Source organism: Periplaneta americana, chromosome 6 (assembly GCF_040183065.1).
Source record: "Periplaneta americana isolate PAMFEO1 chromosome 6, P.americana_PAMFEO1_priV1, whole genome shotgun sequence".
NCBI classification, from domain to species: Eukaryota; Metazoa; Arthropoda; class Insecta; order Blattodea; family Blattidae; genus Periplaneta; species Periplaneta americana.
This window is the reverse complement of record NC_091122.1, coordinates 160667746-160680676: the sequence shown is the minus strand read 5'-3', so window position 1 is coordinate 160680676 and position 12931 is coordinate 160667746. Positions and strand designations below refer to the sequence as shown.

Genomic DNA, 12931 nt, shown 5'->3' with positions numbered 1-12931 from the left:
ATAGGAGGGAAGAAAAGTAGTTCATCCATTTACGTAAACTAGGAAATATCGCGATTTTGAGTTCGATAATTTTCATTAGGTTTTTGTTTAATCAAAATGCAGTACTGTATTAAAAATAAGTGTTTTTACTCACAAACTGAGTTATCCATGCGAACGTATTCATTATTCAGTGTTGGTGTTGTTTTCTAATGCTAGGCGTTTGACAATAAAGTCATTTGACCTCTTGCACTCCAATATTTTTCAAAGATATTATCATGACCAGCCACTGAAGCACAGATTTTGAGGTGTTCCGAATCCATTTCTTGGTTTGAGTTGCACAATGGACAGTTAGGGGGCTGATATATTCCAATTCTATGCAGGTGTTTAGCCAAACAATCATGGCCTGTTGCCAATCTAAATGCAGCTACAGACGATTTTCGTGGTAAATCGGGAATTAACTGTGGATTTTGATGCAGAGAGTTCCATTTTTTCCCTTGAGATTGTGTTATCAAATTTTGTTTGTTGAAGTCTAAGTATGTAGATTTAATAAATCTCTTCACAGAGTAATACGTAGATTTAGTAACAGGTCTGTAAGTAGCAGTGCTGCCCTTCTTTGCTAATGCATCCGCATTCTCGTTTCCCAGGATTCCACAATGGGATGGTATTCATTGGAATACAATTCTTTTATTGAGTGTTATAATTGCTTTTTTAAGAATGGCAGTCTTCTTCCTCCAATCTTGAGTATCTTCTGGTGTTTTGCTATGTTCTGCTTTGGTTCTTGCAGTAATGTCAATGTTACAGCTATATACTGTAATATTATGATGGGGAAGATTTAAAGCCCATTCACAATGAAAATTAAACACAACCGTAACATAAACACAGAAGTTTGCGGCCAGGTTATCAAATGGGATCATTCACAATGATTTACATAAACATTAACATAAACATTGCCGTTAGACGTTAACATGAAAGTTTGCAAACTCCAAACTTTCATGCTTATGCTTACGTGATTTGCAAACGGTACACAATCGTGGAGCGCTGATGTATATGACGGAATATGAGGAAATGGCGTCGTTGTTACGTTTCCATGGTTACCAAGTATCTTAGCGGTTATGTTAATGTTCCCTTCGTGAATGTTCTTGATTTTACCGTAACGTTTAAGACTCATTCAGAATGAAAATTAAAACATAACGTAAGCGTTAACTTAAGAATGTAAACGTTACGGTAAAATCAAGAAGTCATACCATCATTCACGATGGGAACATAAACATAACCGCAAACATACTTGGTAACCATGGAAACTTAACAACGACGCCATTTCCTTATATTCTGTCGTATACTTCAGCGCTCCACGATTGTGTTCTGTTTGCAAATCACGTAAGCATAAGCATGAAAGTTTGGAGTTTGCAAACTTTCATGTTAACGTCTAACGGCAATGTTTATGTTAATGTTTATGTGAATCATTGTGAATGATCCCATTTGATAACCTGGCCGCAAACTTCTGTGTTTATGTTACTGTTATGTTTAATTTTCATTGTGAATGGGCCTTTACATTTTTTAAGTTAACGCTTACGTTATGTTTAATTTTCATTGTGAATGAGCCTTTACGAAAATTACAAAGAAACTGTTGCAAGAAGTTTTGTGGAATAGCTAAATGAAAGTATCTATTTCGAAATAAATTACATAGCCTCAAATATTTATCTAATTGTGATGTTTCGTTAACCATAACTCCTGCAACTCTTGTCAAATGTTTATTCATGAACTTCAAACTGCAGGTGGTCTCAATTTATGCTCTCTTCTTTCGAAGCAAACTATAGAACGGCAATAGGAAAATAGACAGTGTTTCAAAAGTGTTGGTAAAAAAATTAGAGATGAGAAGTAAAACCGAAGAGAAGCAAACAAGTTTCAGTAAACTTGAGTCCGCAAATTAACAGTTTACGAGATTATGTCATTTTTTATGGCTAGGACCGCCAGTGAACCGAACGTCTGGATAAGGTAAAGCGGCAACATTCATGCTTCGTATGCATTCCGCACTCTCTGCATCCAATTTCCTTAGTGATATCTAAACAAACGATATGCTGAACGGTGGATAGGTAGAGGAGGACCAGTACCTAGATCACCTGATTTAAATCCTTTGGATGTTTATGCATGGCGCTATGCAAAAAAAAAAATCTAGTTTACACAACAGACATCACCACACCTGAAGAACTGCAGCATCGGATTGTAGATGCCTTCCAGCAAATGAAGAATGACCCAGGACTGCTGGAGGTATTCTTGGGTCTTTGAGGAGAAGGCTAGACGCATTCATGTACATGGTCAGAATTTTAGACATCTGCTGTAAAATTCTTCAGTTAACATGTTCATACTCTACTGCAGCGGTGGCGAAAATTTAATCGTGCGCCCGTACAGAGCACCTATTGAAGGAGGCGGACACCCGAAGGGGAAGTGAAGTAACTGACTTATTAACGGAATTTCATTTTCCTTATGTCAAGCACCTAAATATAATTTTATAGGGTATAAGGTTACAAACTAATGTTTAGAACGTGTAACGAAGAAAGAAATGAACAAGAAAACATAGGACACATTATCACAACCTAAAATTAACTGTCTCTGCGACAGAGTTTCAAAATCAGGAATTATGTCACTTACTGCCAGTCGTAGTTGATCACGAAGGCATTTGTCAGTCGTGATCTAAATTTAGCTTTTATTATTTTCATTGTTGAAAATAATTTTTCACAGACGTAAGTTGTAGCGAACATCGCTTAAACAGAGCAAGCGAAAGAACGAAGCTTCGGATATTTATTTCTTGGCAAAGATTTGAAAAGTTCAACATTTGTCAAGTCCTTACAGCTTTCATTTAACATCATATTGCAAATCTGTGAGTTTAAATTGAAGACCTAATCGCATTATTCGTACATCTGTTGAAAAAGGATCGAAATAATAATAATAATAATAATAATAATAATAATAATAATAATAATAATAATAATAATAATAATAATAATAACAATAATGACACAACCTTTTAATGTTTCATGAGTAACATGTAGTATAATGCTGTTTTATGTTATACAACCGTTTTCCTCGTAATACTTGGGAACAAATCATACATTTAATATTCTCACCATATTGGCAGGAAAAAATGCGTCCTCCCATCCTACTTGAAACTTTCGTTTTTGTAGAGGTACATGGTTTCGAGAGTGACATTGCGACGATACGCCACTCGCAGGTCAGAGACAAATACAAATGGAACGGAGTTTGACTCCAGTGAGTGATGGGGTGGGGCTTGGGGGAGCAAGAGACATGAACAGCTATCATTGCGAGCTACAATGTGCTCGTGAGTCGCATTTTCGCCACGGCTTCTCTACTGTAACTTGTTTATTCACAAACTTTACTGTTGTTCAAACAAAGAAGTTCTTTTTGTACGGGGTGGAAAAAATAAAACTGGCCAGCGGAAAATATATATTATGAAATATATGAATTTATATGTGTAAGACTGACGCGGAAATAATAATAATAGTTTTAGTTTTATTTTCCCTGGCAGAGTTAAGGCCATCAGGCCTTCTCTTCCACTCAACCAGGATCAAATCACATACAGAAAAATACATACCGGTATACAAATATGAACTTAAAAATAATAATAAACATAATTGAGTAAAAGAGAGAGATTAAATACATATGCACAATCAGCATTAACTTTGAAATAACAACAATAAAAAAAATATATGTAATAAAAAAAGAGACTGAATACATAATCACAAACAGAAAAATACATTCTAGTATACAAGTATTAAATTAAAAGAAAAAAAAATTAATACATATGAATATAATCTCACAACTAGAGGAATAGTACAATTAGTATGATCAACACAGCACGTGTTACATTGAGACAATGACAATTATCTAGATAATAGTGTTAATGGAGAAATAAAGTAATGACTGTGTAAAATAATAATAATAATAATAATAATAATAATAATAATAATAATAATAATAATAATAAATTATACCTAAAAACTAGTTCTGTGCATTTAAAATATTTCTAAACAACCTAATTTTAAACAACTGAGGACTAAGACTACCCCTGATTTCCAGCGGCAGCGAATTCCATGAGCGGGCCATGGCTATTGAGAAAGAACTTGAGTACAGAGATGTCTGATGACGTGGTATAGATAGCAACAGATTGTGCTGTGAACGTGTATTACGATTATGATGTGAAGCTAGGAGAGTAAACCGAGAGGCAATGTAGTTGGGTGTGGAATCATGTATAATTCGATATAGCAAGCAAAGAGAATGTACTAATCGTCGATCTTGCAAGCGGAGCCAGGAGAGTCGTAGAAAATATTCCGATATATGATCATGTCTGCGGATATTGAAAATAAATCGGACGCAGACATTATGTACACGTTGAAGTTTTTGAGAAAGTTCAGCACTTAGGTCACTATATAAAACACCACAATAGTCAAAGTGAGGCATTACAAGGGTCTGTACTAGAATTTGTTTTAGTTTAGTAGGAAGGAAATTTTTCAGGCGTTTCAAAGAATGCATGATAGAGAAAACTTTTCTACAGATATATCTGATTTGCGTATTCCAGTTCATATTAGAGTCGAAATAGATGCCGAGGTTTTTTACAGTAGCATTCAAAGGAATTATTTTGTTGTTGAGAGAGACAGGCTGAAGGGCGTTCATAGTAACAGAGGATAAAAGCCTTTGCTGCCCCAAGATAATGGCTTGGGTTTCGTCTGGATTGATATTTAGCCCATATTTTCTTGCCCAATTATTAATTGACAAAAGATCGTCATTGAGGCTGACCCTGACAATGTAGAAAAACGTGATTTCGATGCAACAATGGATTGCTGTCACATGTCCGCGCATCTCCCGCATGCTCTGTCCCGAGCTTCTCTGTGTCATTACCAAAGCTCGGAACTTGGGGACTTGTGTCGTGTGCATGAGTAAGGTTACAGGTACAACGTACACAAAGCTCACGCTGCAAGTGCTCAGGGACAGTCGTGTGTACTAAGAAAGTGGCCACAACTAATGACAGGAAGACGGACTGGACAGGAAGAAACTGTTATGTCGAAGCCAATGACATTCAGAGAATTAAAGGTAAACGGTCTGTTTGAGGAAATAGAAAATACGTGTTATTTCGAATGGGTATTATAGAAGTTTGAAAATACATTTTGTTTCAAATTTAACCCTTAACTGGTATCTATGGGTCAATATAGACCCATATTGCTTGATATCGTAATGTACACTTAAAAAGCGATACCAGTTGAGGGTTAAGATACAGAATTTCGTGGAGAATTCGGAGGAGATACATTATTTTTTTCGAATGGAGAGTTTATATTTTGTAAGTTGTGCCACACACAAACTAGAGGCTAGAAACGGAATTCATTGAAAGGCATTGTAGTCCCTCAAATTGTAGAAAAGTCTGTCCATAGCCAAGGATCGAGACGTAGAGGGGCTTGCCCTGGTAGTGACACACTAATTGAAAACTATTTTCGAGAAAAATTTAGGATATACTTATCTTTCTCAGATACGAGATCAGCTAGCAACTGCTGAAAATCGAACAGAAAACAGTAACAGTGAAAACATTCAGTATTTTAAGTCTGCTACCGAAAAATCTTCGAATGTAGATAGTCATACACTGTAATAAAATGTACACAGCAGAACAGCAAATTTGATATATTTCTCATGTTTATTTTTATTATATATATGCTATGAAATTACGTGTTTCAACCTACCATAATATTATCAATATGTTTTTGCAGCCAGAAACCACTTTTGTAGCAGACCTGACAGTACCTCCGTGCTGGAAGGGGAGTTTGTTGACATTGAAGTCCGGTCGCTTAGTCACGTGCAAAGACACAAGTCCCCAAGTTCCGAGCTTTGGTCATTACGTTTGAGTAATTGAGAGGAGCAGACGTGTTTAGTGGCCAGTTGAATGCAACACAAAATGGTGCTCACGATAAAACAACGCGTGTTCATTGTCGAGTGTTATGCGAAGCACAATTCATGGAAAAGGTGTGCGGAACTGTTCGCGCAAGAGTTTCAGACTAGACGTGTCTTGGTAAAACCTCCAGCAAAGGCTCCAATGCAAAATTTAGTGGCAAAATGGCTTGCAACGCACTCTGTAGCGAATAAAAACCGTAACTATCCGAAAAGAGTTCGAACATCAGAAAACATTAGACTAGAGTGCAGGAAAACCTGGAACAAAGTCCGACGAAATCGCAACGCCCCGTTCATCTGTGCAAGTGGGAATTAAGAGAACGTCGTGTCAAAACATTATCAGAAAGGACCTACATACATAACTATAAATATATATATATATATAAATGTAAATATTACAGATTTTCCGGACCAGTTTTATTTTGCCCACCCTGTATACGTTTAATCATATTTCTGTGGTGTTGAAGCCAAAATTATGAATTTTACTAACTCGTGATTGATAAATGAAATAAAATTGTCACTACTTTTGTTGGAATTAATAGGCTACTGGGTATTCAGCGGACCCCAACTAGCACGAAATGGAATTATCTCGTAAACGCTTAATTTAAGGAATTTTTGTGTTTCTCTTAGTTTTTACTTTTCATCCCTAATTTTTTACGATCACTTTTGAAACATCCTGTATAATTGACGTTGTTATTCACGATGGAATTATCCATCAGTCTAGACGAATTTCACTCGTGCTAATCATTCTCTCCGGCATCTTAATTTCGCTTTTCAACTCTTATTTCTTTCAATGAAGATTATTTCCAACTTGTAGTCTGCAAACAGTTATGACAAGAAATATTCGTTAAGCACAAATAAATTACGACAGTTGTGATATTACTGGTCACATGTAGCACTCTAAGGACTATACTACACGAACGTTAAAAACGTTGCGTTGACAACGTTCTTTTATAGGAACTTCGTTTTTGGTAATATGATCGCGTGTATAATCGCATGACTATACTACACAAGCGTTAAAAATGCTAAGTTTGGTTGCGTTGCTTCGACATTGGAAAGTTTCAACGCAGAGGTCTGGTTTGGCAACGCCATCTTTTGCAAACGTATTCATACTACATGTGCGTCACCAACGCAACGTCAACAACAGACTGGATATTGTCAAGAAAATGCAGTTTTTACCACCTACTCTTGGTGAGAATGAAACCATTTCGAATAAACCTCCACCTAAGCAAGAAGACATGCCGGATGGTATTATTTCTCAGGCTACTTCGGGTCATGAGAGTAATGTAAACGATACCCAAACAAAATCGGACCATCTCTTCGCTCAATAGGGACAGGAAGAAAAGAAAAATCTGAAAATATTCTAGTAACTGCAACAAGGGATATTACAAATATATTATCTGAGAGCATGGCCATACAAAGAGAAGACAGAGAAAATGACAAGGATGAAAACAAAGCTTACCTATTATCATTTGTCAAAATCATGGACAATTTACCTCCAGAGCTTGCAATTGAAGCCAGTTTCAAAGTTTCTGAAGTGTTCAGAAACCTGGTTGTCGAGCAATGAGCAACATCAAGAATGTCCCAATTGTCAGATATGTCGAGTGTTATTGCCGATGGTTCAAATGGTTCTGAATTCATTGTTAATTTCAGTCAGTACTGATTTCTGCAGCTTGTAATGTTCTTAATTTTCAACATATTATGCATAAAATAAAAATATAATCATTACAAATTAAGGCAAATTTTATTACTTACCTTAATGTTACAACCAGCTTTTCGACAGGATAAATTGATTTCCTCATTACAGTACCAGTTTTCCTAATTTTATGAGAAATTAAATTCAAAAGATCATCAAAACTTTTTATTGACATTCTGTAATAAAGAAAAAACTTGTCAGGATACTGTCGGTGATTTTCAATTCTTTCAGGATGAATTCACCATCTCCTTTTCCTCTTTTTTTTTTTAGACAGACTTATAAATTGAACACATAGCAGAGCTACATACGCAACTTGTATAACATCCATTGCAGTTCTGAAACCAAACACAGCGTCCCTAACGCAACGTGTAGTTAATACATTTTTATTGCGTTACCAACGCCTGTCAACGCAACATTTTTAACGTTCGTGTAGTATAGCCCTAACTCTCATTCATCATTTGTTATGTATTTCACATCTTTCACTTGTTACTTACCAAGGCTGTGAGCTCTTCCAACGTAGTCTTGTATGTATCCACAGCAATACTGTAAGAAAAAAAAATGTTGGCTATAATGTAGAACAGTCTTACGATGGTGACTAGTAATTTCGAGCTAGAGCTCTTCTATGCCCGCTGCGCGCGCGCGGAGTTATTTTACCTGTAAACATTGCTAAAGGATGTACAGATCTTAGAACACAGCGTATCATGACGGAACGGAAGCGCTTAAAGCTTTCAAGGAAGAGTGGAAGATACAATATTTATGCTCCGAGCATGGTGATGAAGTCCAGTGTTTGTTGTGTAAAAAAATATAATTTGCAAAAAAAAAAAAAGCAACATAAAACGGCATTATGAGACAACATGAAAAAAATATACAAACATTATTCAGGAGAAGAGAGAAATAAATTGATTTCGGAATTGACATCGAAGGTAAATTAATTTACATTTGGGTCAGTAGATTGTATCTAGATTCCTTTTATTTCTTTATTTTAAATGTATTGTTGATGTTTTATTTGTTGCTTGTTTCTGGATATTTACTTTTATTAGACTACGTGTTTCTTTAATTTAGAAGTAATATTTTATCTTTGATTGCACTTTAACTTATACTATTACTAAGCTCAAAAAGCTAATTCACTTTTATTCCAATAACTATTTTCAAGATTTTGAGCAAATATGAACTAAACATTTTAAAAACTTTGATGCAAGGAGCTTTTTTAGTAACGTCAATATAAAATATACTTAAAACTATAATTTCAAAACTATTAGACCTAATTGCACAAAATTTTGTACAGATGATATTATTATAGATCTGTTTATATATTTTAAATTTCACAAATTTTGGCCGAAAATTGTGGAAGTTTTAAAAGTCATACATATTCCCTTAAATTATTGACCCCAAAAAGTACGTTGGCTCTCAATATCTTAATTTAATCAATTTGTTTTTTCATGTTACGTGCATCTCACAAATCACTCTAAGAAAACTCATTACATAATCACGACTGAAGAGTAAGGACTACATTTTACAATCACACAATCAATATACTCTATTTCAATCAATATTGTCGTTATTATTTTTTCAACAGATACTCAAAAGTACTTACAGATCACACACGTCGAGCAGGTAGACCCTATTAGTTTTTCCTAACCAATGAAATGAAGTATTTACATAATAAATAATTGCTTTTAACAAGAAAATGGTTTACATACAATTAACTTTTCCTATTTCTCTTTTTGTTCCTAAAAAAAACCTTTCCTTCGCGATTTTTTTCATACATGTACATGTATATTAAATAACTGAGTAATTAGCCCTATTACATAGCCAGAAATTTAGTAACGTAAGTTATTGTAGTAATTGCTGCCTTTATTCGCTGCATGTGCATGTACATTACTGATGTCTACGTTACGACGCTATGTAGTGGATGCGCTATGCGCTCGTGATCAAGGTCGAGCTCTTCTACCATGATTGGGAGCTAATATTGTCTCATCCCTGATGTAGAACATTAGTCTCGAGAAATTTCCTAAAATTGAAGGCAATTTACTTACCTGCCAGTCGTAATTCTCCGTTTAAGTTCGTTTGCTAGGCGACGAACTTTCTTCAGCAAAGATACTCGAACTGTATCCTCGTCTTTGGAGTAAGAGGATAACGACGCTGCTGCCCTCTGCCAAACAGATATTTCGTGACGCAGTTCTGGAGTAACAAAAAAAATTCAATATAAATTAATCGTCAAAATGCACTGCACAAAATAATAAGTATTAAAAAAATAATAAAGTAATCAGTCACTAGATTTCTGGACATTTGCAGCGTTATCACAAATGTAGGAACATCATTTTCTCATTTCGAAAGATTACAGTTCAGACCAAGTGGTCTATATATTATAGTCCTCTTGATTCAGACGTAACTGCAAAAAGTTTGATATTTTCGCTCTCTCACCACGTTGTACACTGCGGTATGCTCGCTACCAGTGACCGGGCCGTACCGAGTCATTTGAAACAAAAGAGAAGCGATATGTTGCTAGTAAAATTCGTGATTATATTCTTTAAGAATTTACTACAGTTTATTACAAAGTTTTGCTAATATAGTGCTGTTTTTAATGCACTACAAGAAAATGAAGATTTTGAAATATAATACATTATCAGAGTGAAATAAAGAAGAAAAATATGTGGTCCAGGAAATCTAGCTAAAATCGACGAATGTAAATTTGGGAGCAAACTTAGCCATAGAGATAAGTAATTATAGCTGCTTTGGCGTCGTATTTTTTATCCAGGGTAAATAACTCTTCTTTTACGAAAATACTCCCAGCGGTCGGAAAACAAAAATATTACAAGTGCCACATAAAGTGTTCCGTGATGTTGGCAATATTGTGTACTTGGTTCTCATCGTAACGACACGGTTCAAGATTCCGCACCAATTCTCCAGATTACTTCAACCATATTTTTAATTACTCCAAACAAATTACTCATTGTTTGAAAATATCTCTAAATTTTTAAGCAATTATTATTATTATTATTATTATTATTATTATTATTATTATTATTATTATTATTATTATATACAGTCATTACTTTATTTTTCCATTAACATTAATATCTAGGTAATTGTCATTGTCTCAATGTAACCCGTGCTGTGCTGATCATACTAATTGTACTATTCCTTTAGTTGTGAGATTATATTCATATGTATTAATTCTTTTTTTTAAGTTAATACTGTTTACTAGATGTATTTTCCTGTTTGTGATTATGTATTCAGTCTCTTTTTTAATTATTATTTTTAAGTTAATACTGATTGTGTATATGTATTAAATCTCTCTTTTTATTTTATTATTTTTATTATTATTATTATTATTATTATTATTATTATTATTATTATTAAGTTAATATTTGTATACCGGTATTATTTTTCTGTATGTGATTTGATCCTGCTTGAGTGGAAGAGAAGGCCTGATGGCCTTAACTCTGCCAGGGAAAATAAAAACTATTATTATTATGTAACATTATCAAGGAGTAGTGGCCCGTAGGTCTTACTGTAAGTGAAGTTCAGACACATAAGAGGAAAGCTTACCCTATAGATTCACTTATAATAATATACATTCAGACTTATTTTTCGCAGCGAATTCTCATATTAATTTCCTGTTGAAATCTGGAATCCTATGTACCATTACTTTTGGTATATGCATACGATTACTATAGTAATTTCTGCATCATCGTTTACGAAATTCATCCATAATTCCATAAATAGCACTCAAAATGGTCGCCATGACTTCTAATACAGACTTCTAAGCTCAGCATCATGGCCTTACGTCAATTCATGTGGTCAATTGACCATTTTCTGATTAGAATACGGGTCTATTTTTACCAGAAATTCAATAGCAAATAAATACCGGTACCAACAAATTTCAATATCAAATAATCTCGAATCTTCCACTATCCCTCATTTTGAGTTAAGGGGAGAGGATGGTATTTTTTTTTAACTTTTTTCCCATTTGGTGTAAAATATTAATTTTTTGTATGTAGAGAGCTCATAGCTGTGGCAACTCAACCAAATAAAAATATTTTGAAGGCCCAAATTTGAAGAAAATATATATATATATATATATATATATATATATATATATATATATATATATATATATATATACGCAATGCAGGATTGTACTAAAACCGATATATCTAAAACCGTTTTTAAAGATAGTTTCAAACAGTTTTTTGCAATATATTTGCAAACGCATGTTCTACAAACTGTCTGTAACAGAATTTTGATATTAGTCCCTACGTTTGCAAAATAGCAATTAAAACTTAATAACAATTTTCTGATTTCCTTTCTTGCAAACAAACGGACGTATTTTTTAAATGAAATCAATTAACAAAATTCTGTTACAGACAAAAGTTTCCTAGTAGTCTAAAGAATGTGTGTTCTAAATTCCATGCATATATATTTAATAGTTCAGAAATTATATCCATTTTTGTCTGGCAATATAGCAAAAAAAAAAAAAAATGAAGTTACTGGAAACTAGAGTTGGGACGATTCGTGAACGAATCGTTCATTCGAACGACTAATAATAAAGAATCGTAAGAATCGATTCGTGGTATCAACGAATCGTCGTTCAAAAGAATCGTAACGAATCGGCGTGGTATCGTAACCCACGATTCTATTAGTTGTTTGATGTAACCTGTCAACGGACATTTCCGAACCGTGTCGAATGCTCCCGAGCAAGAGTGAAATCAAAATATGTACTGCATTTGTTAAGTATGGAAAATAATGAACACAAACCTGAAATTTGCATAGTTAAATAGAGACGTAATGCAAAAAATGTACTTCATAATAAGGTTCAGTTGATAAATTATAATTTAGAGACATTATCTTGGGTAATTTTGTAGACTAATGGAGGTCATACTGAATGGTTCCAACCAATGAGAAAGAGAGAATCCAATGTCTCGCCTCTTATGCCATCTATGCGAGAGATGTAGAACGTTTTTGTTCTACGCGTGGTTTGCAAAGGAAAGTGTCTTGCGACGATTCAAAAGAATAGTTGGAATCGCAGACTGGGAAGAATCGTGAACTAGTTGACGATTCAAAAGAATAGTTGGAATCGCAGACTGAGAAGAATCGTCAACGAATCGTTAGAATCGATTCGTAATGTGTGATTGAATCGTTGGAATCGACTTCTGAAAAAGAATCGTGTTGCCCAACTCTAATGGAAACCGATAAAAGCGGGCGTGTGATTTAAAAATCCATGAATTTAAAAATGACGTATCAACATGCGATAAGGCCACAAATACCCACAAAATGTTATGCAATGCATTCCACACATATCAA

The 12931-nt window shown here is 34.4% G+C and overlaps 1 protein-coding gene across 2 annotated transcripts in view; it reads right to left on the bottom strand.

Moving 5' to 3' along the window:
* The window catches only part of hoe1 (OCA2 melanosomal transmembrane protein hoepel1), a 98639-nt gene that overhangs the window by 15163 nt on the left and 70545 nt on the right, over nt 1-12931 (bottom strand). For both annotated transcript variants that reach the window (XM_069829454.1, XM_069829455.1), the window contains 2 exons: nt 9661-9805; nt 8119-8167 (listed from right to left, as the gene is read on the bottom strand). In XM_069829454.1, coding sequence (XP_069685555.1) covers nt 8119-8167; nt 9661-9805 — 194 coding nt within the window. The remainder of the gene's footprint in view (nt 1-8118; nt 8168-9660; nt 9806-12931) is intronic.